Below are 26,429 nucleotides of genomic sequence, written 5' to 3' on the forward strand. Positions count from 1 at the left end.
GTGTCTTTCCAAACTGTCTTGCAGCATTCAGTATTTCCCTAATGTAATGTTAGGGGTTTGTAGAATGTAGTTAGAGGTTTGTAGAAGAAATGAGAAAGGGAAAATGAAAAAAGACAAGTTTGGGTGTGCTCTTAAAAGAGCAATAATTGATGTCTGCAAAGTGGAAGGTTGTATGTTTGTAGCTTTTCCTTGCTCCTGTTTGTTGGTTTTCTCTCCAGGACATGCTGGGCATACGGGGAAAGAAATATTAAGTACTTAGTCACATTCCTTTTCACTGCTTTTACTCCTAGGATTTGCCCTACTCAGAAAATCATGAATCAAAAGTAACTACAACATTACCTCTCTCTCTCTCTCTCTCTCTCTCTCTTTGGGTCACCTTTTCGTATCAGCTTACTCTTTATCCAAAATATGCTTGTTAGGCAAACCTTGCATGTCTCTGATGTGTAATAAAACTTCGACACATGCGTAAGTTATTAAAGAAAGGAGCCCTTTGCTTTTATTCTTGATATTTCAGCATAGTCTCTGAGTAACTTATGAAGAATCTAAATGTATCTGGTACCTCTGGCACTGCTTAGATATGTGAAGGATAAAAGTAGCCTTTGCCTTCTTTCCTTCCACCTATTCTCAGTATGCAGAAGACTGACTTATTATGAAGGTCAAATGGCTCTACAAATAACAATGTCTAGTTACTAGTTTGGGAATGTGGAGCCATGAACGTGTGTTTAATGTTGGGCAGTTCACCTTAATCCTGTATCTTGGAATACATAGGCTTACCTCTGCTCAGCTTTATGAAGATGGTTAAGAATTTTGCAGGGTCCTCATTCTGTGTGTGAAGCTGTGAAGATAGATTATGCTGAGCTTGATTCGCCTTGCAGAAAAGCAGGAGAGTGATAGCTAAAGCAAGTGTTGAGGAATAAAAACAGATGATAGATTGAAAAATGCTCCAGTACACTTCTTAATGCTCCCATTTTTGGATGCACGTGCTGAGATTTTCTTTCTGCAAGGAGAAAGGTGCAACTGGAGGCTAGGGAGGATCACTATGAGGGTTGAATGCACAGGTTAAGTTACACTCTGGAACTAAAGGTGATAAAATCCTCAGAGCTATAAGAAGATGTAATCAGATCCACAGTACAGCTAGACACATTTTACCCCCTCCCCCAACCTGCATTTAAGCCCTCACGTAGGGAATGGTCTGAGGTGGCAGTGCCAGAATGCACAGTTTGAAGCCAGTGAGCCTTTCAGAGTCTGCTTTCCTAAGTAATTTTGAGGCTTTTTCAAATGATGATCATGGACACCATTATTTCAATACAAAATGAGAAACTGCTGTGTAACTTCTAATTTTACAAGGACAAAGTCCACTATGAAATTGTGCAGACAAAGCAAGATGACAGTGAATTCTTCTTTGACACCATCTTAGCGTTGTATACGGAGAGATAGGAACAGAAGTTCTTTGCTTATTATTTGCCTGGAACATCCAATTGGCAGGAACTTGGTCCTCCCAGCCAGGAAACTGTACCAAACAACAAACTGTTAAGAACCCTACAATTAATGCACACACTGTGGGAAAGTTACCATTAGCTTCCAAAAAATAGGTTGCTGTTTGTCACTGTTGCCGAAACTGATCCTAATGACTTAAGGACTAATGTCTTTAAAGTAAACATATAGATAAGATCTTAATCTGGTTGAAGTCAGTGGTGGAAAACAGTGAGGTATAGGGTGATTCTGATTGTACTTTTGTGTTTTAGATAACATGGCAGTCGTACCATATGTGATCAGTTATATAGTCAATCAGGTATTGGTCAGCATGGAACATACCTCAACATTGGTGGGAGATGGCAGCAAGCTAGTTGTTAATGTTGATTGTTTTAGCACAATTTAATTGCACTCAGAAGGAATGCATGGTTCCATGTTCTTCTACAGCACTGGTGTGAGGAGGAGAAAAGGAGTCGACCAAAGAAAACTCCAGTGTGCAGATACATGGCTGTATGGAATTCACTTGAACTTCATGAGTGATAAAATGTAGAGCTGATGATATTTTTGTGCAGAGTATATTTTTCAAAAAATAAGTGGAGCTTGTGATAAGCATGTAGAGTGATGCTTTGAGAGTCTGAAAAAGCTAACAAGAGGAAAAATAGCATGAATATCTTTGGAGACCGGGTGGCGGAGTATGTAGGAGGAGGTCCTTGCCCCTACATTTTTTTCCCTCTTTTGTGTTACAGCTCTTTCTCCCTCTTCTTCAGTCCGAATGGTCTTCCACTAAGTTCTTATAGATCTCAGTAACTAAGAAAGATAAGATAACACTAGGAGCTATTTGGCTGTGGAGTGTTGATATTTAATTATTGTAGTCTCAAAATTCTTATAAAGTATTGTAATAAGAGTCAGAACCATTCTTGAATGTCTAAATCTAAATCACAAAACCAAGGTGCAGAAAAGTTGAGGTTAACATTGGCTCATCTAATAGGACTTCCAGAATTTTACCAGCCTGCACACGTTTAAAAAAAGGCCAGTAGTTCATTCTTGCAAACACTTTTAGTGGAGTAACTTTTTAGCTCTTGTTTATAGAACCTGTTCAGCTACCAGTGCCCTTGTATATGTGAGGAGCACTGTAGCCTAGATTAGGGCTAACTATGCTAGATTTATTTAGAATATTACACTAGGCAGAAAAAAGACATTCGTGGAGTTTTCTTTTCTCTTGTAGTTTTTTTTCACTTGTTCAGACAAATCAAGTTTGACTAATTGAAATACAATTTCAAATATATGAAAAGTAAAGGAAGAAATTTAATGCTGACTAGAACTGAAAAATAATTTGCACTGTAATCAGAAGATATCAACAACATAAATGTTGTGAATGTATTGTTTCAAACTACTCCCTGGTAAACTTGATATATGTATATATTTATTATATTTATTTATTTTTCATATATTAATAATATTATAAATATATATAAGCTATGTTTTATATATGTTATATATATGTTAAACGGAGTTTGAAACAAAATATATAATATTTAAATATATAATATTTAAATATATAAAATAATAAATAAATATATAAAATAGGTATTTCACCTGTCTTCCATCACAACAATTTCTCTGTAGTCATCTGTTTGTTACTTGAAAGTGATAGTGCATTTTTAATGGTGATTTCTTTCTTGAATGACCTGAAGGCAGTTCCTTGACTGATCTAAATGGCTGTGTATAGTAAACTTGAAGTCTCTGAAAGTCTCTGTACTGACATTCCCATGAAGAAAAATGATTGGCTCCATTGGAATAAAATATTACTTTTTTCCACTTTAATGAAGTCAATATTTGTCATATAAATACTCTTGAAATAATTTGTAGATAAATATTTTCAAATAATCCTCCCTTTTTTCTTCCTTTCTTTTATTCCTGGAATTATTTGGCACAGTGAAGAGAAATGGTGGGTTCTTCTTGTTGGTAGCAAATGCTGCACTATTGCATGAAGCCTTTCATCTTACACTCTGTAGTTTAGCAGAGTACTTATGCTATATCATACTAATCTGTATCAGAATTTTGTCTCGTATTAAACTTTCCCTTTGTCTCAATACCTGCACCATTAGAGATGTGCTTCTTTTTAGATTCTTAACGTCTGTATCCACTTGATCATTGTTTTGCCTGAAGTAATAAGAATATATTATAACCCTGGTGTAAAAATGTACAAAAGCAACTGTTTCCTTGCAGAAACAGCTCTAGTTAGAAGATTTGAACAACAGTTAGGAAAGAACAGCTTTATTTGTTGGAAGTTGTTCATATATGAATGATCTTTCTGGCTTTTAGGGAACCTCATAATGCAATATCATCCTACCACTTTAACGTATTCAGAAATACTCTAACATATCTGGGTAAAGGAGCAGTTCCTCTCACAGAAAACATTGAAGAGCTACCTTTAATTTGTAGACTAATTTTAGCTGAAATGAATAAATGAAATTTCTAAACTTATGGGAAACTGCACTGTGATTCCAGTGTGTGTTTAGTTTCTGTCTGAGAACAATTTGATTTATTTAATTGTTGGGTTTTGTGGGAAAGGAAGGGTTGAACATTAGATACATCTTCATGTGGTATTACTGTGATTATAGGGCAAATATTATAGCTTTATGATGACAACTGTTGACAAACTATTCCACGCCTTTTAATTAAGAGTATTACAAATAGAGAGGAATTTGGGTGTTTGCTCTTAGGACAATACAGATGTTTTGGGCTGTATAAAATTCTGTGTGTTTGCCTCGCATCTCTGAGAAGATGGTTGTGCCCATATCCCTGTCTGGAGTTTGGATACCAGCGTGCTTCAATGTATTATTTAATGCCTGTCTCATCAACATTTGAGAACAGGTAAGAGTTGCAAAAGTGCTCTTGAAAGGGATTACATATCAAGTGGCTTAGGGAAAAAGCTTCCTATGCCTAGTAGACCACATATTCCTGCAGCAGACTGTGCATGTCGGCCAAATTACTTGTGCCCTAATTGGTGGGCAATGGTAACTAGGGCCCCCAAACCACTGCTACTAGACATACACAGCAACAGCATTCAGGCTTTAAGTAAGGAACAGTTAGCTGCAAAGGTCACCATCAAACATGACTTGTTTAAAGCACAGGATTGAGATCAGTGGGTAATAATCCAGAAGCTGCCATGGTGCCATCACACTGCCCAGCCAAGCCCCCAGGTCTGGCTAGGTACTTCTGTTGTCCTGTTGCTGTGGTATCATCTATCCACACCTAATTGTTAATCAGTTTGACTTTTCTGTCTTGAAATCTGGCTACAAAGATAAGTAGAGTTCATTTGGAAGAGATCTTCTAAGATTACATAGTTCAGCTGGCTGACTACTTCAGAGGTAACCAAAATATAGTGTGTATTATTAAGGGTATTATCCTCCAAATGCCTCTGAACGCTGGCAGACATGGCCTATTATGGCCACTTCTCTAGCATGCCTCTTCCAGTGTTTGACCACCTTCTTTTTCATTGATTACTGGAGACAAGAGAACAATTTCCCTTGGTCAGGAAGTTGTAGATAGCAACGAGGTCACCTCTCAGCCTTCTTTTCTCCAGGCTGGACAGTCCTAATGTCTGCAGCCTTTCCTCAGTGGTAGTGCCCTCCAGCCCTCTTACCAGCTTGTTGGCTCCTCTGGATGCACTGAAGTACGTTAACATCTTCTGTGGGAAAGTGTTGTGTGTTTTATAAATAATGAAGCTTTAAATACTTATTTTATAATGTTTTATAAATTAAATTGTCCTTCCACAACAAATAATCTAGGCAACATGTCCTCTAAATAGCAAGATGTTTTCCAGAGTCTTGAATCTTGGCCTCTGTTGACAACAGAGACGTATTAAAAAATGTTAAATATTCTGCCTACAATAAAAGAAACCAATTATTGAATTCTGAAAATATTTGATAGTATCTGCATTATAAACTTGGTAATTTCACAGTTAGCGGACTTTAATGTATTAAACATATGGCTAGCTTTGTATAAGGGTACTGCAAAAAAACAATGTTTTTGGTAATAGCTACTAAGAAACTAAAAAGGCTAGGAAGATTGGAAAAGAGAAATAAATGAAAACTAGGCAAAAATCTATTAAAAATTGGTTGTTTGGACCACAATAACTGTATTTTATTTATTTATTTATTTACTTGCTTAAAAGGGAATTAAGGTGACTCTGAGATGTCATCTGGCTCATATTCTGCTAGGTAAGACTCATTTCATCTAATACTGATAGGTATACAAACTTGGACATATCTACTCCAGTGCCTCACTATGTGTATATCTTTAGGCTTGTTAATAAGAGTATTTTTTTAAATCTTATTTGCTGGCGCTGTGGTGTTTGTATGCATGAAAGGTAAAGAAAGGTTGTTCTGTTCTGCAGTTCTTCTGTGCATTTGGGAAGCATTAACAGCACTTCTTCGAAAGTTCTTCGCTTCTTTGTATTAAAGTTCCCAAATTTTTGCAATCTTTTCACATCAAGTTTTAGTTTCCATGTATATAGATGATACAAGTTCTCTTCCCTGCCCTGCCCCTAGAAATATTCATGGCTTTACTGAATCATAGAATCACTGGAACATAACCTATCACTTTATGTATGTAACCTGTGTACTTGTGGAGCCATATTTTCAAGTCCAAAACCAGAACTTTGACTTTTGTCCTTTATGTCTTCAGAACACAGTTATCAAGATTTGGTGGATATAGATTTGACTCTTTCCCCCGCCCCCCCCCCCCCCCCCAAGATTTGCATATAAATTAGGCTGTCTTCTACTTTTGGAATTTTTTTTAAGCTTCCATGTGATGAGAAGTCTCTTGTCCTCATGTGGGACGTGTTGGAACACATTGGTTATTGTGAGACCACCACTGTGAGAGGCGTCAGTGCATGTGGAAACAACATACAGTTTGGTGTGTGTATATGGAAACTGCAGCAGACTGTCAGTAAACTACAGAAACTAAGTCTTTGTTTAAGTGGAATAAATACTGCTTGGGACAGCTGATGAAAAATAAGAGCTAAAAATATGAGATGATAGACGGCTTTTTCCATTTAAATCTCATCTGTTCAGAAGCACAGATTTATACAGCCATGACAAAATTTTCATCTCAGTTTTAATTACAAGTGGATAGGGTGTGTTCCCTGATGCTTTTGACTTGCTGTTGTACAGGATATGCTATTAAACTTTTCTTCTAATGGTTGGTTCCTTTAACAGCCTTTTGGATCTGGATACAGGAAATGTACTAATTGTTTTCTTAACTTGTAATGTGTTAGTTTAAAGCTGTACTCTCATAATCAGAGTTCTAATTACTAGAATTATGTGTTCATACCTGTATGAGAGCTTAGCCCTTGTATGTATAAATATATTTCTACTTACCTACAACTGTTTTTAATGGGAAAACATTAACCTGTGTTGTACCCAAAATTCTCTGGATTTTTGGAGAATCAAAAAGCATTAGTTTGTAATAAGGGAGAAGCTTAATATGCAGGTTCCATGCCCTTTGGATAGCCTGTGGCATACGTACCTTCTGACTAGGTGGGAAATACAGTCTGATGCCCTTTGGCATTGAAAGCTTCATTTTAGATGCTGGCTGGTGAGATGCTGTTTCAGTCTTCTGCTGAATGAATGCTCCTGCAAAACTCGTCTCCTTGTTTTCCTTGTTCATGCATTAGTATCATAATTCTGTATCTTGCTGCGTCATAGGCATGCACAACTTATACCTTTGCCCAACAAGGGCAAAAATCCATGTGAATTCAACAACAAGAACAAGTCCACAGCTTCTGTTGTGGCTCTAGTACTCTGTTCTGGAAGGGAAGTTGGGCAAGTGTGTGCATTCAAATTTAAAACCCTTGAGTCTTGGTGGAAGAAACCTTTCAACTTATAAAGCGAGATACCCTAAGGTAAGAAACTAGAATGCAGCACCTAGACTAGACTTCTATGCTGCTTCTTTCACCTTTAACATTTAATTTTGCATACAATTGTGGAGCTTATTTTCAAGATAGAAGATTCTTTTTTTAAGAATACCGTATCTATTGAGGAAGTGAGATAAATGATGCACACCTCTTCTAGAAATATAGTTTTAAATAAAAGCTGTAGTATTTAAGACACTGAAAAAATTCTGCTTTACAGCAGAATGATGAACTGGCAGAGAGCTGCTTACCTCAGCAACTGAGCCCTGTGCCTGTTTGAATATCCTCGCTTTCTCAGCTGGCTTTGAGTGGACACTGTGGATGGCTGTGCGTCTGTCATAGGGACTCTCTCTGTTTCAGCAGCCTATACGAACACCTCCAGAATCTGGAATGGTACTAAGTTATCTCCAGTGAGGCAACTGAATGCTGCAGGGTGACCTCATTGCAGCCTCTCAGTACCTAAAGGGAGTCTACAAACAGGAGGGAAGTCAACTCCTTGAAAGGGTGGGTAATAGCAGGACAAGGGGAAATGGTTATAAGTTAAGGGAGGGAAGATTTAAGTTGGATATCAGGGGGAAGTTCTTTACTATGAGAGTGGTGAGGTGCTGGAACAGGCTGCCCAGAGAGGTTGTGGATGCCCCATCCCTGGAGGTGTTCAAGGCCAGGTTGGATGGGGCCCTGGGCAGCCTGGTCTAGCATTAAATGAGCAGGTTGATGGCCCTGCATATGGCAGGGGGTGTTGGAGATACATGATCCTTGAGTCCCTTCCAGCCCGGGCCATTCTATGATTCTGTGAAGTCTGTGTAGGAAGTGATATAACCTTCACGTTCTATAGCTATTATTTTATTTCCTCTCACTGCTGTGGTGCAGGCCCTAGTCCTAACAGTGAGCCATTTGTACATAAAGACCATGCATCCCATACAGAAAGCAAAAGCATGCCATTCCATCAGTCAGCAGCACCTTTATCAGCCACACCCTCCCAGTTACATTAGCCTCCTCCACCCTGAAACAGGTAAGTTGGGTGACAGCATTCCCAGGCCCCAGTAGGAAGCAGTATCAGGGTGTGGTGTGGCGGCTGGATGAAGGCAGCCTGTCTGTAGGCTGGGACCGACAGGGCAGAGCAGCCCCACGCTGGCACAGAGGCTCGGTGGTACTACTGATCTTGCAGGCCGGTTGGCTAAACAGAAAATATAGCATTCAGCTGGATCAGCCAGCTCATCTTGCTGACTGTGTGGCTGCCTGGTTGTTAGTGCTGGCACTGAGTAACTGAGGACTGTGTGCACGCATACACTTTTGCAGCGGGCAGGAGAGGGTGGAGGGGAGGTGGTGGTGGTGGGGCCCGGGGCAAAGGGACTGCGGCTCACAGTTTAACTTAATTAAAATACAGCCAAGCTGGGCGGGATGACTGCAAGAGATGACTTAAGGTTTATCTCAGAGGGCCACGGGTTACAGTTTGAAATATATCCAGCTGACATTAATTGCTGTTTTGGTTATTTCTCAAGGTCAGACACAGGGTTTTCTCTGCTCTGGTACTTTACCTGAAAGTTCGCTGCTGTTCCACGATGTGTATGTATGTAGATGGTACATGTATTTGAACCCACATTCTGCATTATTCTTATTAGAATGTTGAATTAAAAGAGAAAGGCATAGGTTTTCTTTCTTTAGACATGTGATTGTTTTAATTTGGATTCAAAAGCATATTTTAATATGTTGATGATAAAATTCAGGGAACTAAAATCAAGACCTCACACATCACATCGCACAGATTAATCGCAGAAAAATAGTGGTGCACTCTCTTGTTTTAAATCCCTTTATGTCCAGGAGTTTTATTTTTATTCTCTACCTAATAATCCTGCTTTAGTGGAAAGTATGGGTAATGCCTCTTTGTGCTCTGCTCTTCCCCACATTATTTTTTGCTGCATGGGGTATGTGAATTGTATTACCTCCTGTTCATGTGGGTACTGAGATTCTGAGTTTACATTTATAAATGGGGAATATCTTATGGAGAAGTTGTTTATGGGAAAGGTGAGTAGCTGTGTCCCCTCTGGCTGAATATCTGAGTGGCTGGTAGTAGTTAATGCTATTCAACTCAGTGATATTGGCTCAGTGTTTGTGAAATACTCCCAATATCCAGGGAGCTTCTGTGTGGCACCTAATCTTTGTCTGCCTTCTGTGTGAATCATAACAGATGGCTTTGCCACGCAGCCGGCAGTGCATCTGTGCACCCTAAGGAGGCACTGGTATATGGATATATGAGCAATGCTGTAGTCCAGGATGAAAACTGAGGCTTTGTAGGTGTGGGAACAAGAGTATTCTGTATTGTTTGTGTTGATTCAAGTGACAGTTATGTCCCTGTCACCTATTTCTAAAGTGTCTCTAAATCTCATCTCTGATTGCTTTTAGATGACTTACCGTGGATTTGGCAAGCTGCCTTAAAAAAATATTATTTTTTTTTTCTGAATGGGGTGGAGAATAGTCATAGAGAGGAGGTTGCTGAAACCACAGTATCTAGGTGAAGTCTTTTTCTTCTGTACTTAATTCTGTAAATTCGCACAGTAGCTTTCCTTCTTGTGTCTGTTTCTGTTAACTCAGATGTGCCTGTCTTGCTGTCTTTCCTGTTCTGCTATGTAGTACCATTGAATGTTTTGCCTAAAATATACAGTATGATGAATTATCACTTTTTTTTTCTTTTCATTTAGATAAGCTAATTGTCCTTGACTTAAGCCTTCTAAGAAATATATACATAGGTTGCTCTGAATGTAATGCCTCCTATTTATTTTCGTGGAAACTATAACATATAGAAACAGCATGATAACACTATTTGGCAGCTAGAAGATCCTCTTTTTCAACATAGTCACTGCCATTAACTATGCGTTTTCACAAAAAGTGAACAAGAATCTGAGTGCCACACTCATAAAACTGTGCACCAATGGAGGTGAGCCACTGTTTTCACAGCTGCTATGATAGCAGTGTTGCTAGGAAAATGTTGCCCATGCAAGTCAAAAGTTACCAAATTCAAACTATACAGTCAGCGTGATAGGTTCAAACTGGTGTGGGGCCTGGTGTTATTGTGTGGCAAGAGAAAGGTTGTCTTCATCAGTGATCTGACTCTGGAAGTTCGAGCCTTCAGCTTAGTGTTGTGGAGTAGAGGTCAGAGTTGACAGTTTGTCTGGGTTGCAGGAAATCCAGCAGGATCACTCCTTTCTTATCCTAAAAGACAATGCTCATCACCTTACCTGCTGAGGGCTGCGTTTTGGACTTTTTCTTCAATGGGAAATTCACACATGGCTACTCTAGGGTCTGCTGTTTTGACTCCAACTTGTAGTGGTGACACTATGTTTCGTCACCAGTAATGATGCGAACCAGAAAACTGTCCTCTTCAGCCTTGTAGTGGTTTAATGTGTCCTGACAAACTTACATACAGTGTTCTTTCTGTTCCTGTGTGAGCATCTGTGGGACCCACCTGGCACAACATTTGTGATATTTCTATTGCCGCCATCGTTTCTAGTGAAGATTATATTCAGCTCCACACACAGTTCCCTGGTCATAATCTGCTGATTTGCATGGATGAGCTGATCAAGACACTCGTCATTTTTTTATGTGGCATGACTTATCTTGCAAGTTGCTGTCACTGCTGCTAAAATGCACCAACACCTCACTGTGCTCACATCCACTGTTTGGTCTTCATGAATATTTAGCAAACATCAGTGAATGTCAATGGTGCAGTTTTTTCTGCATGGAGGAATTCAGTCTTACATCTTTGCTTCATATGCACTTTCATGTCAGGCATCATTTTGTCAGACTGTTCTGCTGCTGCTGTCGCATTGCGACAAAATGTAACAGAATATTGGTGGGGAGGTTCAACCTCTACTGACTTACCATCACCATTTGCTTTTTGGGTCATAATGAACAGGAATCATCACCCTCGTAGATACTAAGTTCTAAACTTGTTCTCATGTAGCCATGTAGCCTTTTATGTCATTCACATTATTAAACAAGAATTTGATAGTGGGGAGTATGGGGTGGGAAGAAAAAAAAAACCACATGACTATCCTTTGTTTTTAATGAGCAGAGTTTTGCCAAGTGGTAATTAATGTTCCTTGGTCTTTGAACTAATTAGGAGCTTCTCAGGGTCATTTAGGAAAAACACTGTGTGCTGAGATAGCAACTGTTCAGACAGGTGAGGTAATTTGACTGCTCAGAGTTGAAAGTTTCTTTTTTTCCTTTTTGTGTAGTAGGAGTGAAAGATTTTCAAAGTGTTGATCAAAAGTGTTCTTTCAGCATTTTTATTTTATTTTATTTTATTTTATTTTATTTTTTTACTCACAAAGAGGATATCAGCATCTTAAGGCTGAAAACATCTGAGCATTATAGTTCACTTCATGAGAATCAGAGTGATTCTGCTCTGCCCTTGTGGTGGTGTCATCTGGAGTATTACATCCAGGCCTGGGGCCTCTAGCATAAGCAGAACATGGAGCTGTTGCAGTGGGTCCAGAGGAGAAGCACAAAGTTGCTCAGAGAGCTGGAGCACCTTTCATATGAAGAAGGGATGAGGGAGCTGGTCTTGTTCAGCCTGGAAAACAGAATACCCTGAGGAGACTTTACTGCAGCCTTCCAGTACTTAAAAGGAGCATGTAATGTATTGCACATCCCTGGAGGTGCTCAGAGCCAGCTTTGATAGAGCCCTGGGCAGCCTGATCTAGTGAGTGGCAATCCTGCCCATTGCAGGGGGCTTTGAGCTAGATGTTCTTCAGGGTCTCTTCCAATCCAAGCCATTCTATAACTCCTTAGAGTTTTAGCATTGCTGAGGCAAAAAAGGATGCTTCATTTTATTTCTGTGACATGTCTTCTTCATTTTTGAAAATTTAATAATTTTACATTAAAAGTATCTTAAAACCATTTTTTTTCCCACTTCTTTCCTTTGAAAGGCAAAGAAGGAAGATGCAGGAATGTAGCAGTTCAGCTGATGAGAACTGAAAACCAGGGATCAGAACTTGACATTTTCTTCAGTTTGTGCATAACATGAACATACAAACATGCCTAGTTTTCATTGTATCATAAAATATTTTTCTTTCATTTGTGAATCCAGTCCTCTTAATCTGATATTACACATAGTTTTGTTGGTAAGTCTTATGTTTAATTAAAACATAAGAGAAAGTAGGAAAAGGTGTGTTTATGACTGAGAAAGCAATTCTGATATTGTTGCTTATACCTTTGAACTAAATCACTTACGACTATGTGAATTACTCACCAAAGCAGAGCTATGGAGAGGCAGATTTTCCTTAGAATTATCTAGGGATGGTCTTATTTGGTCTCATCAACTAAAATGGATCTTGGCAAGTGATGCAGTCTGCATTCAGTTGCTGAGCCAACTGACTATTTAATAGAGTGGTGCAGTTTTGTGCTGATATTAGAACTAGTATAAGTAGTATGCTGACCCTTCAGCTGGTTGCTCTCTCTTGTTGCCTCAGCAAGAAATACATAAATGCTTAGACCACCACGAAATGACTAATTTAGATTGTAGTAAGTGCTTTGCAGTAAGACAGCTTTGTAGTGACAAACAAAGCAAAACCATGAACAACTAAACTGTCTTGCTCAACAACTCTCAAATTAAGCAGTGATGTGGAATGGAGCCGTGTTATCTTTTTCCTTCTATGCAGTAATAAGAGGTCATCATAGGTGAGCAGAAGAGCCATCTGTCTGTTCTGGATTCAGGGAAGTGCTAAGTTAGATCTAGGATAAAAGTAATGGAAAAATATTCAAACCTAACAGTTGTGAAGCAGTAGGAATGGCTTATGGCCAAACACTGTTAAAAAACAAGGTCACTTTGAGTTAATAAAGAGCATGTACGTGCTTTTCATCTTTTGCTTGTGTTTATGTAAAGATTCCTCAATGTCTATTGACCAAAAAAAAATAGCTGAGGCCAGTAGATCCAGAAGTTGGAATCCATCCCTATTTGATTCTGCAAAATGATAAATGCATCTCTGGTTAAAAGGTTAGAAATGATCCTGAAACAGTCTACAGAAGGGGAGTTCTGGCTCTTTTCTCTGGGTTTGTGAGCAAAAGAGATTAGGGATTTTCTCTGTAGGCTTCCTCTCTTATTCTTCTGCCATAGGGAGCATCTCTCCTGCCATGATTAAGATATGTGTGCATTCATTCCATTCCATTTATACACAGATGATATATGAGTCCTTGACACTTTTCTTTATGGGTATTAAAACTGGGTATGTCCACTTGATTTAAGATTGAATTTTCATATCCAAATTCATCTGTTTGTCATGCATCACTCCATTTCCCAAATCCTGTATCTGACTGGCAGCTCAGCTTTGAGATCTGTTCAGCTTCACAGTTCCAATCATTGTAAAGCCTGCTGAATAAAGATCTCTCTTTCCAAATAATGATTTGCTACTTTAGCTCCCAATATTATTTTTGCTTCTGTTTTACTTGACCAGTGGCACATTGCTGAATCTCCTTTCATTCTATGAAGGAAGTCTAAAGAAACCAGCTTGGATGTTTTTAATTATATGTTTGTTCAGCCCTCTGTGGATGTCAGGAGCTGTGAACAGTAAATGCCAAATGATTTGCCAGGAAGAAAGATGCTGACTGCAGTACATAGCAGACAGAACCCTTCAGTGTAACTGTGACTGCCTTGCCATGCACATACCAACAATATCTGATTTTGATTATAGTCTTTCCTCTGATGAGAGGACTGTCTCAGGTTCTCCTGGAGACAAAGTGTTGGTCAAGGGGAAACATAAGCAGTTGTGTAGTCAAGGACAAAGTCAGTCTCCCACAGATTCCAGTCTATTGACTCTTCTTTCTTTCTCACTTGAAGGGAACTGAAAGGCTAACAATCCTCCTTTAAATGAGCATAACTTACTGTTATTATGTTAGTCCAGACAAAGGAAATCAAATTAATTAGCAGAAAGACTGCAAATGTGCTGTGTAGGAGGACTTGTCATTAAAGTATCTCATCCAGGCTCCTGTGGCTTGGTGTGTATTCAGAATGATAGCTCTGGTCTTCCTCTCAGTAGAAGAAGAGAAATAGAATAATACTAGCCTTCAATTAGAGAACCATAATTCAGTCATGGGCAAGGAGAGGGGGAGGTGAGTAGCAAGACGTCTGCTCTGCAAAGCCTAAGTCATAAAATATAAAATCCCAGTTTATGCATGGCAACAGATCTTTCTATGATTGAATTACAGCCTTCATATTCAATAATGGGCCAAGTCTGTAAACCAGAATACAGACAGAACAAATATTTACATTCTTAGGACAATGTTGGAGGGAGAATCACTTAGCAGTGCATGAATCAAAGCCACAAGAACATAGATGTGGGACAGCCATGTGTTGCCATCAGTGTGAAGTAGGAAGGATAGGGTAAGTTTCCAGTGTTTGAATGTAAACTTTCCTGAAGTGCAGGTCATCCTGCAGAATTTCACTGAAAATTCAGCTCCTGGTTAAGCAACACATATTGTCAGTAATGAGGAATAAACTGTACTTTGTCCTTTCACTCCATATGCTATATGTTTCCCATTGTATCTAGAAAATGGAATTTAAAAGCTTAATGCTGTTAAATACTTAAATTATCGTAGCATATCTAATTACAATTATATTTGCATTTCTGATTTTATAGCACCTTAAATTTTTGTACTTTTAGCAGTTGTTGAGCATCAGCTGATGTGATTTTTATTTTGTTCAGCTGACAGCTATATCTTTGGTAAATAGTATTGTTAGTTTGTAAATATCAATAGACTGTAGTGAATAAATGAAAATTTATTTAGTTAACCTACAGAATAACTTGAAACTGAGTATCAGAATGATTCTGTACTGAGGAACATGGACCAAAACATCAGTTGATATATGTAGTACCATAGCCAAGAAGCCATACAATGCTAAGGTTTTTGAATTCCAAACTTCATCATAATTTATGAGCTTACATACAGACATACACAAACAGCCATCAGAGCATGTGGTTCCTGTGCTTCTCAGCACTCAAAAATTTCAGTTGAACTTCAGCCTTGTACCTGAATTTTCCCACATGAGAGTTTGAGTGAACAGCTGAGTTAAACATTTGAAACAAAAGTATAGTTAAACAGGGATTCTGACGGACCATCACTTAATCCACAGATTGTAAGTAAGCATTAAAACAAGCCAAGCAGAACCCTGGTGTTCTTAGGAAGACAAGAAGACATAACTCCTCAAGTTTGTGAACAAAAAGGAATCCAAGATATTACAGGATCAATCAAATGGTAATAACATATATTGTCTTCAGCAGTGATGCATTCTCACCTGGCTTCTGTCTGTGTATGATGCAAAAAACAAGATTTTCTTAACTGCTGGGCCAGCTTACACCCTGAGCAAGAGAATGCCATAAAAACTTGGACATGACCCATTGTTATTCGAATATATCTTGCATTACATGTGACCGCTAGAGCTCACAAATTCTGTATTTGATTTGCCAGTCCACTATAGTAAACTTAAATGTCCTCTGTCCTAATCGTGCCTCTTAGGGTACCAAACAGTGATATCGTTGACTTTTCTGCCCCTCTCTCATCTGAAATACTTTTCATGCCTTCCTGTTATACCCTGAGAGAAAACGCAGTGTAATGCAATAGAAGTTTCAAAACTGCCTTGTTGTCAGAGTTGTTTGAAATTTGGTCGGTGATTAAAAACTGTAATTGTGGTGAATTGTCAGATGTGTAATTCAGTGTTGATCATTAACCAAAGAATAAAGAACAAAAAAGGTTCTCTGAAGAACCTCTGGGAAGAATCACTGAGGAGAAAAAATGCTGTTCTGTGAAAGTAATTATTCTGGTATGACACTTAGTTACGTTTGCCTGGCATAGACCTGGCTGGGACTAACAGGCTGGATTGGCTTATTGGTTGTTTTATTTGTCCATTAGGTCTTCTGTCCTCAGAATTGTTATAAGTTTAAATTAGCAGAACAGAGGCTTTTTCAAGCAAATTTAAGCTCAGAAAAAATGTAATTGAAAAACTCTTCAAGCTGTTTTAAAGGAGAACTTTATGAAAAAATGAACTGTAGAGTTTCTTGCAAGCTGCACATTGTAAAGTAATGAGATACATGTCTGAAATTTTGTGTGTATGGGAATTTGCATACTACCTTATGGAAGGGCTAGCCCATTGTATATTGAGATAAGAACAATTCTTATTTGCATTTGCATGTTTCAACTCTACAAATAAGATATTGTCTAATTAAACTTCATAATGTCAATATTAGACTATAAATAATCTTCTAGATTTTCAAACGTGAACAGGACTACTTAAGAATCACAATGCAGAAACTGAGGACATCTTGCATAGAGAGCTTGACAGAAGGCAAATAACTGAATGTGGAAAAGTAGATTTTACTTTGTTGATTAGTGTGGTATTTTGCATGTACAAGATTCCATGCCACCTATTGATTTTCAGAAGGAATTACATTTTTCTATTAGGATAAGCAAACAGTAATTCTGATGAGCACTTTTATGGTGTTTTAAGGTAGCGAACTCAATTTTCTTGTAGAACATACCTCATCCAGATGCCTTCCTCTGAAAATGGGACAAATATAGTAATGCGTGCATATTGAAGACTAGTGGCTTTGTCCCACATTGTGAGCTAGAAAGTGAGCTTTGTGCTCAGAAAACACTGTTTGAAGATGCAAAGCATTACAGCCCCTAACCCCATATCTCTTCTACCAAAATTCGGGGAAACTGCATCCAGCACTTTCATATAGAACCACTTTAACATAAGAAGGTATAATGTTTTTAAGAAAATGCTTATATAACAAATCTGGATTGATGAGCTAAAGGAATAGTATTGGTATCATATGATGTGATTAAAATACATTAGAAACAGTTCCCAGTTAATTTCTGACCTCTGGTAACTCAATTCCCCACTGTGCTCTATTCTGATTCTACCATATGTTGCTCACCAAGTTAGACTACAAACATTTTGAATCTGTGCCGCTTAGTCAAGCTCTGATCTTGGATGAGAGTTCTATTTTCTGCTGTAATGCAAACAGCGAAAATATAATGGAGACTACTCCTTGCAAAATAGTCTTTTGTAGTATCGATACTCCAGCAAGGAAGCTTTGAAATGAGCTATTGTATGTAAGTGCTGAACGTTCCCCATTCTTGTGTTGGCTCTTCTCTTTTCCAGAAGGCTGAGGGATGGTCACAGATGAAGACGTTTGCTCAAGCCACTGCTTCTCTTCCTATTTAGCTTTTAATTTCCCAAGGGCAGAAATCTGCTGTTTTCTCCCGAATGAAACACTGCCAAATGGGAGTGTACCAGCTGCCTTCTGCACAGAAGAATAAAGTCAAATGTAGGCTATTATTGCGTGCTGGACAAAATGTTCATGTCCAAACAGAAATGACTTGCCTATGTGGGGCTCTTTATCTTATGCTGAAAAGCTGAAGAGACTGAAAAGGAGAGCAAGTATCTTTTCAACCTAGTTCACTCATGAATAGACACAGTTTTAGATTCATAGTAGGGCTAGCTTTCAGTGCTTTCCAAAAAGCTATTCTCCTTGTCTCCAAGGAGATTTATTTATTCTTCCCACCCCCTGAGTGTAGCATTCTCCAAAACCAGGTTGGGAGACAGAAAATCAACCTCATGGGCAGTAAGCAGAAATCTGGTTTTATTTTGTGGGTTTTTCCCTCCTCTCACTCCCTCTTTTTTTCCCCTCATGTTGCATGTGCTGCCAGTACTTACGACTACACAGACACTTCTGAGTAGGACATCTCACTCTGCTTGGGACAATTCACATGTGCTCACCAGGCAGACATTTGACTGTGGTTCGCTCTAAAACCGCAAGTTCCTGAAGCTAAAATTGCAATAAAAATTTAGGAGATTTGACCCTAACAATATTCCAAAAAGTCTTTGTCTGGTTACCTTTTGGTATTCTATCATCTTAGTTCAGATTGCTAAAAATGCCATTGCTTCATTGCCTGAATGTTTTAGGATGACTTAACTCTTAAATATGTTGCCACTTTTCTTCCTCATCTGTATTTTAGTTTTCCACGTGTAAAACTGAGCAATGCTGATGCAGATGTGGAACTGAAACTTAGCTGCTGTTAAATACCTGGGTAAAATTTAGCCTTAAGATAAAACTAGAAGCTAATTCCCTTAATATTTTCTTCTAGTTGAATGCTTGCCTTAGGAAGTGCATTTCTTATAAATGTGTTTTTATTTTAAGAGTAGGTGTGATTTATTATTACTATGGTGTACATATTTGTAAGTACTGATATTTATCACAGATAGAAGTATTGGAAAATGTATTTCAAAGAAAAATACCTGGGTGGATTTCAGCAATACTTTTTTTTTAGTCACTCTTCAGACTTCTGGAACTCTAGATCTCATCTTGAATGTAATAGCCAAAAGCTGCTATCTTAGCTAATGAAATTTTCAGTGGCTGTCCTCACAAGATCCTTGTCCTGCCTTTAAAAAAAGGGTAGACTTTTCTGAACTCCTCTAACGCTAACAGTGTTATTAAAAAAAAAAAAAAATAGGAGAAAGAAAGAAAGAAAATTGAAGGCCAGGGTTAGAAGCTGTGCAAAATCAGGAAGATTCAGCCTGTGGAGAACTTAATACTATATATTGGTAATACAGTCTTTAAATCAGTATACTGCCTGGCAAGGTGTCAGTGCAAAGAGGAGTACAAGAGTAATGTGATCTCTTAACTCTGATGAAATGAGCAGCTGCATTCAAACCTGCTTCTAATATGCTTGTCCCAAGTTCCTGAAGGAAGGAAATCATAGTTATAAACATGAATTTCTAGTGGCAGAAATGTAGATAAGAAAGAGGACAAACTGTAAAGGAAGAAAATATGGTTCTAGATGATTGGGTTTAATGCCTAGTGTAGACAGACCTTCAAATTTTTTTCATAATTGCTACTATCATAAAAATAATGTATCTGACACATTGAATGTTGCTGAATATGATAACAGCAATTGATTGCGTCCTTGATTCCTCTTATATCAGAATGCACACACCAGGAATCCTTCTAATCTCCCAGATTTATCGGAGAAAATCTAAGATAAAACTCTTATTTGTAGAAAATCTATAGTGAGAACTGGAATTAGTAACATGGCCTGAGTTGCTTTTAATTAGCTTTATCTTAATGTCACTAGGCCCCATAGTGTCTTTGTTCTTTGTACTTCTCTTTTATCTACTCATGTGCTGTCTTTTTAGTTGCGTTACATTGAATATCTTCAGGAACTGTCTTGATAAGAATGTCTAAGTTGCAGGGGAAATGCTGACCTCTCCTGAGGAATGCAACTATGCCTCAGTGAAACCCTTCTGCACCTTCTCTTTTTGGAAACAAATCAAGAGCCTGGTCAGAATAGAACAATTCCTGAGGCATTCAGTTTGTGGGCAGACCTTTCCTATTTCCTTCACACCTTTATGTTATTGCACATAAGCTATGTTGAGCCTCTCTGTGAGAGAAGTGGTGGTGAGAGGGAGAGGGAAGGATAAAGGGGAGGAAGGATCTCCAAGCCAGCCAGTGAGGATGCAAGGAGCTTATTCATTTTGAAGTAGAATATTTTCTCCCTGGTCTATGGTGCAATACAATTGTTTTCTCCCAAATCACTATAGAAGGTTATTAGAGGGTGAGGGTGGACTTCTCCTTGTAGTGGCTTTAATTATTGGTTTTGAAACAGTTATGCCCTTTGGTGATGCGTGCAGTGGTGTTTAAAAGTGGTGCTTTAAAAGTATTGCTTGTACATGGTAGAACTTCACTGCTAAAACCAAAGAATTTTCTAGTTTTTTTTTTGTTGTTGTTGTAACTTGCTTCCAGTTCTTCTGCGGTCAGTTTTCTCAGTCTTGGCATTTTAACTGTGAGAATCTGTTAATATTGGGATCAATCACTAAGAGGTCCCTTCCTCTTGAGAAAGAAAGATATACAGTGATCATTTATTACTGTTGTTTGGAGACATAGGATCAATGATTTCCAAAGGATACTTCAAGGGGAGAGGCTAGAACCAAATGCTTCCCTTGCGTAAAGGTGCTTAATTTGTTTCATCTTTATTTGTATATTATACTATTAGAATCATGCTTAACTATTAGAATCATGCTTAACCGCTGATAAATTAAATAAATAGTATTTTTTACTTCCTGGGAGAGAATCTGATATTTCCTTGCTTCCAACATAAGTCATTAAAGCCACGTTTTAGTTCTTCGGAAAGTTATTGCCTGGCTTATCTTCAAGGAACACTTCTTATGTGCCATCTTAACAGCTAAGAACTGAACATATACACAGTGTTCTTGCATTAATAAACATATGGTTGTTTTGTGCATGTTCTTTTTTTGACTAGGTATAATAATAAAGTAAATGGTGGAGTAGAACGTAGCTTTGAGTCCCAGGGTCAGCAAAGAGCTGATCCCAAGGGAAAGCTTTTGAGTCTCTACAGTTTGCAGCTTGGAAAAGAGTGATGCATAGAATCACATGACTGTGTATGTACCATGCCACAAAACTGTACTTGATTTCATTTAGGCTATACTGCCTGTCTTTTGCTGCTAGTAGAAGAGAAACCACAATCTTCCAAGACAAATTCTTCTCTTATCAATTTTAGTTTTCAAAAACTAAAGTGTCTCTGAATTTGGAGTGTTCATCTTTCTGTTGTTCTTTTTCCCTTTGTCTCTTACACCTGACTTTTGATGGTGGTGAAATAGGTTTGTGTTACTAAATCCAATGTATTTATGAGTGCATCAGAGAGCTTGATACTTTTGGGCAAGCTGATAATGCTGGGTGGTTTGTAGGTGTTTCATGCTTAAACAAGAAAATGGATCTCACAATTGCTGGTTCTGCTTACATCCGTCTCTCTTTTTCATTATTTGAGGATTAATTAAACAGGCCAATCTGTGAAACAGGAGAAGAAACTTCATCCTAAGCTCAGAAATTGAAGTCACTAAACGAAACTCTGGAGCAGTCACTTGGTATGGATGGGTGCTGTCATTGCTTCCTCTCTTGTCTTTCAGGGACCATAGCTCCCTGTTCTGTTGGTGGACTTCCCAAAATGATGCGCTTGAATTCTGAGGTCAAAGCCATTGCTCTAATTCCTAGGGAAGTGCCCTAATGGCACAACTATAGGTTATTTTGGGGGCTACACTACTGCCTGTCCTGCTCCAGAGCTGGATAGTTTTCAAGAATGCATTGAGTTATAGGGCCAGAAGAATGGCATGCAGGAGGGAGCCTGACTTAGTAGATATTTTATGTTACACAGTAATTGGATACAAACAAGAAATAAAGCTGAAGGCAGACACAGCAGTTGTGGGTCTTCCCCTCCTAGCTGCGTGCCCTGACCTCTTTGGATTACAGAGCTGGGTCTTGGCATTCCTGCTTCCTTGGCCAAGGATTTTGTAGACTCCTGTGTACCTTGCAGCTCTGCTTCAGCATGACAGGTTTCAGGAGCCTGTGAACTCATGTTTTATGCTGATTTCCTTATCTAAAAGAGATAAAAGCTTAACATGTGAAATGCTAATGGAGCTAGGCCCTGTTTCATGTCTAGTATAAGATTAAGTTATTTTCTGCACCAGCTCACAGACTGAAAAAAGGAAGTGGTGGGGGGAGGGTAACAGAGGCCTTGCAGCAGCTGGCAGAAACTCCTGAAGGAGTTGAAAACCATCACACAGCAGCTTCCATCAGCTCTGACGTGAGAAGCCCCTCAGTGCTGAGGGAATGATGACCCAGGCTGGCATTTGCACACGTGTTAGCAGCTTTCAACTCTTAAGACCACCTGCTATATAATTCCTTGATATTGAGGAAGGACATAACTGCTCTGTTCTTGCCAGAAACCAGAATGTTTCTGTTTCTTCTCTTTTTGTTCTGTTGGTGGACAGGCAGTGTTCAGCATGCTGCCTTGCATTTGGGCTGAGTGTGCCAGAATGTTCTGTTTCTCTGAGAACAGTGAAGTTTCTTTTTTCTTTGCGTGTGATTACTTAAAACATATGTAGTCCATGGTGTGTTCCTGGCATCAGGTGACCTTGTTTGCACCGTTACTGGCTTGAATAGGGGTTTGTGTGCCAGGGTTTAGGAAGGAGTGATTTGTCGGTTAGTAAGGGGCAGCCCTGTGATTAGAAATTCCATGATCTGAGAGGATGCACGTTTGACTAGCTGGTGTAAACCAGAGTAATGTGCTCTCTGTACATATCAGAAAGTTCAAATTTGGTAGAGATCAGTGACAGAGATAGGCGTTGTGTTCTTGAGTGTCTGTAGAAGTACTTGCTAGTGTGTACTGCAGAGTTTGGTTTATAATTGTACAATAGTGGCTTTGATTAATAATGCTTTATTAGTTATAAACATAGACTTAGTGAATAAATCCTATTTATTCTGTTGAATTGCTTCCCATGCCTACATAAAACTATTTCAGAAATTATAAAGCTACTATAATATTTTTCCACATTATGAATTTCAAGTTCCTACTTCTGTCAGCATTATAGAATTCCTGTGTAGGATTTCTACTCAAACCCATCCTTGACATGCAAAGGAAGTTGTCTTTTAACTTGCATTTGGTAATGGAAAATTGTGGGTGTGGTAAGACAGAGTTTTGCTAGGAAAGGGGTGTGGGAAAGTGTGCATCTCTTTTTGACATGTCTCTGGATTTTTACCTTTCTCTTCCATGTCAGGGTAAGATAAATGAAACTGGAGAGGTATATCCCTGCTGAAAAGGACTGGACTCCTTCCCTGAAGGACAGTAGAGCTGGAGCATTTACTTTGTGTCCCTGCATATGGAAAAGAAGTAGAAGAGATTGTCTGAGGAATGCTGGCATAAGGCATCCTGGCACGTCTTTTTCTAGAGAATGTCGGCTCATAACTCCTGTTTTATTCCCTCCCTTTTCTATCTAAAGCACAAAACAGTGGGCACACATTTTTTTATCTACTACTGAAAAGCAGCCATCAGTGTAGAATAACATGAGAACAGTTTGGGAGGAAACATGGAACGCTGCATTCAAGTGAAACTAATTACCCGATTAGAGTTTGGCCTGGCTGCGGTGGTTGACATCCAGGGCTCTTGGCGACAATACCTGTGATGAAATCCAAGTCTAGTCTTGATTCATTTGACGGATCTGGACAAACCTTCTGGACTTGCGTGCTGAATGCTAAGCAGTGCAAAAATAGGCCACTGATTTAAAGAACCCATGGCTACCATGGATGTCAGTGGTCACTTGGCATACTTACAGATGAATTTGCTCATTTGGGTTTTAGGAACTCTGGTTTCCATTTCAAGCATGCAGTCTGGTGATATTTGATGTTTGCATCAGAGCATCTTCCACTCACAGCTCTAGGATAAGCACTTTCCTTCAGCACTTCCAACTTCTCCCCTTAAAATTTAGTCAAAGTCTGACCTTGAGATCTTATAAACTTAGAAAATTATCTAAAACATATTCCACTTAATCTGGTACTTTTCCTTCTCTTTATCCATCCAGAGCTTAAATACGTTAACTCTGCCTTGTTGATGTCTTGAATCTTCACCACAAACACATTTTTGATCTGTTGGTGAATTATTTGGAAAATGGTGTGTTTTTATCTTAGAACTACCTAATGCAAAATCTCAAATGTCTGCACCGCAGTGTTAGATATATCTATATTTATTGGTGTGATAGTATTTGCTTTCTTGGCATCATTCTAAAGGAGAAAAAAAAAAAGCACTACTCGAAAGGACTTGAAACTATACTGGGAAAAGAGGGATGACTCTTTCATCTGCATACTGTTGCATAAATACTGTCTTTTCAGAACAAAGGTAAGCAGAGCACTTTTAGAAAGAGTTGAAGTGTCCCTAACCTCTGAACGTAAAGCTTCTGGGCTGCACTCATTTCTGGCACCCTAGAAATACTCTGCTCTCCCTTTTCTGGGACAACAAAATTAAATAAACAGTCAAATGAGTTGTGAACATTGGCTTGATGAGGAAATTCAGTACTTTTGCTCTGATGTCATACATGCACATTTAGACACATTACTAAACTGAATCAACAAGTTGTTGATGAAAATCCAGGAGCTGCTAAGATATGCTCCACAGAACAAGAAATTCTAATAGACAACTATTGGAAAAAATACTTTTGCCAATTGGCTGCTTATTTTAGCTTAGCAACTGGCTTATGCTCTAGCCTATTCCTTAACATCTAAAGTAAATACTGAACTCTCTCATGTTTACAAACCTTCTTAAGCTATTTGCCTAGGAAACCTTGCAGTAATGAAGTCCCCTGTGTTGTATACAAGTGTTTCCTCCTGTTGGAAGAATAAATCTATCAAGTTTTCGGCCTCCCACAAACACAGTGTATGAAGGGCTGTATGTGCTGTAAGCCCTGAGAAACACCAGAAGCAATTCAAAATGATAAAAATATACTTTTGGACACCTCTCACTCCTCTGCCTGGAACTAGGCTAGGTAGGGACTTTAGATCTGAAGAGGCAAATGGGAGTTTACCTTGTGTAGTGTACTATTCCCTTCCCTCTCCCCAGTCTCCACAGATGAGCAGTCACTGAGTTGGCAGAAGTCTGCTGAGCCTTTCCTAGCCAGGAATTTGCCCAGCTGTTTGTCCCAGGATTTCACAGAAAAGAAGGAAACCTTTCTGGCTGAAGCTTCTGCAAAGACGGTGGTTCAGTGATCAAAGCATTAGCTTTCCTACAGGGGAAAGAGGAGAGGGGCATTTCAACAGGGCCCTGACCTCTTTGTGATAAATGCTCACCCTAGAATATACCTAATCTCTTAGGAAAAGTGGTGGGATTACAAAGGCACTAAGGTCTCCATTTCTTCTAAAAGCATGTGTTAGGTTCAGAACTTTGTGGTTTGAAAACGCGTCCCTTCTAACAGCTTCTTGTATTGCCATTGCAGGATGATTTGGAAATTTGCCGTGTCCATCTTTTTGATGGCAGCACTGGCTAGAGTAGCAGACAGCAGGAAGAACCGCCCGGCGGGGGCGATCCCATCCCCCTACAAGGACAGCAGCAGCAACAACTCAGAGCGGAGGCAGCAGCTGAACAAGGAGGTGCTGGCCTCCAGCCAGGAGGCCCTCGTGGTCACTGAACGGAAGTACCTCAAGAGCGACTGGTGCAAGACGCAGCCCTTGCGACAGACTGTCAGTGAGGAGGGCTGCATAAGCCGCACCATCATCAACCGCTTCTGCTATGGGCAGTGCAACTCCTTCTACATACCGCGGCATGTGAAGAAGGAGGAGGAGTCCTTCCAGTCCTGTGCTTTCTGCAAGCCACACAAGGTGACCTCCTCAACTGTGCAGCTGGAATGCCCCGAGCTGGACCCACCATTCCGACTCAAGAAAATTCAGAAGGTGAAGCAGTGCCGGTGCATGTCTGTGAATCTGAACAACTCAGGCAAGATGTAAGAACAGCTGTGTGGCTGCTGCTTGCTGTTTTCCTGTTGTCCACATCAGACATCCCACTGCATCTCCTCTCCATTGGGCAGACTGCCTGTTTTCTTGGTTTGTTTTTTTCTTTTTTCTCTGTTTATTTTTTATTTTGGGAGATATCTCTCTAGAAAGGAAAGGCTCCTTGTCATTTGCCTACTGGAATAAAGCTGTTTAATGGGCTATGTTATGCACTTGACCATCAGGTTCATTTTATGTCTGGTGTCATCTGACAGTTGAATCTTACGGGGTGGAGCAGGCTCCTGAAGTTGAGACTGTGCATCTAAGTGACCAGTTGGCTGAATGCAATGTTAAATGTTTCCACTGTGTGGAGTAAAGCCATCTCCCTACACTCCAGTCCCCTCCACCAGATGAGATGCCTTCCCATTAAGCTGTTCCGGAGCTTGCTGCTGTCACCACGATAGGCTGGGTTCTGCCCAAATCTGGGTGAGGCAGACCAGGGAGAGCTACAAAGAGTAACATACAAAAAGAGACTCTCTGACGAGGCTCGGCTTCTTGAGACACCTCTTACTGTGCAATTGACAAACTGTTCCAAACTTGTGGTCTGAACTGCAGATAAGAGCTGAAGGGGAGAGGGCGAAACGTCAGATCAGCCGCCGTGATCACATCAGCAGCCTGAAGGAGGATTCTTAAGCTGTTGTGGCTGGAATATA

General features: G+C 39.3%; 1 protein-coding gene across 1 annotated transcript in view; it reads left to right on the forward strand.

Moving 5' to 3' along the window:
• Window positions 1–25,734, forward strand: part of GREM2 (gremlin 2, DAN family BMP antagonist) — a gene marked incomplete at both ends in the record, with an annotated part of 39,296 nt that extends 13,562 nt beyond the window's left edge. The window contains one exon of the mRNA XM_079532524.1: window positions 25,227–25,734. Coding sequence (XP_079388650.1) covers window positions 25,227–25,734 — 508 coding nt within the window. The remainder of the gene's footprint in view (window positions 1–25,226) is intronic.
• Between the last annotated feature and the right edge of the window lie 695 nt (window positions 25,735–26,429).

The sequence above is a fragment of the Tetrao urogallus genome (assembly GCF_951394365.1).
Source record: "Tetrao urogallus genome assembly, chromosome: 2".
In the NCBI taxonomy this organism is placed as follows: Eukaryota; Metazoa; Chordata; class Aves; order Galliformes; family Phasianidae; genus Tetrao; species Tetrao urogallus.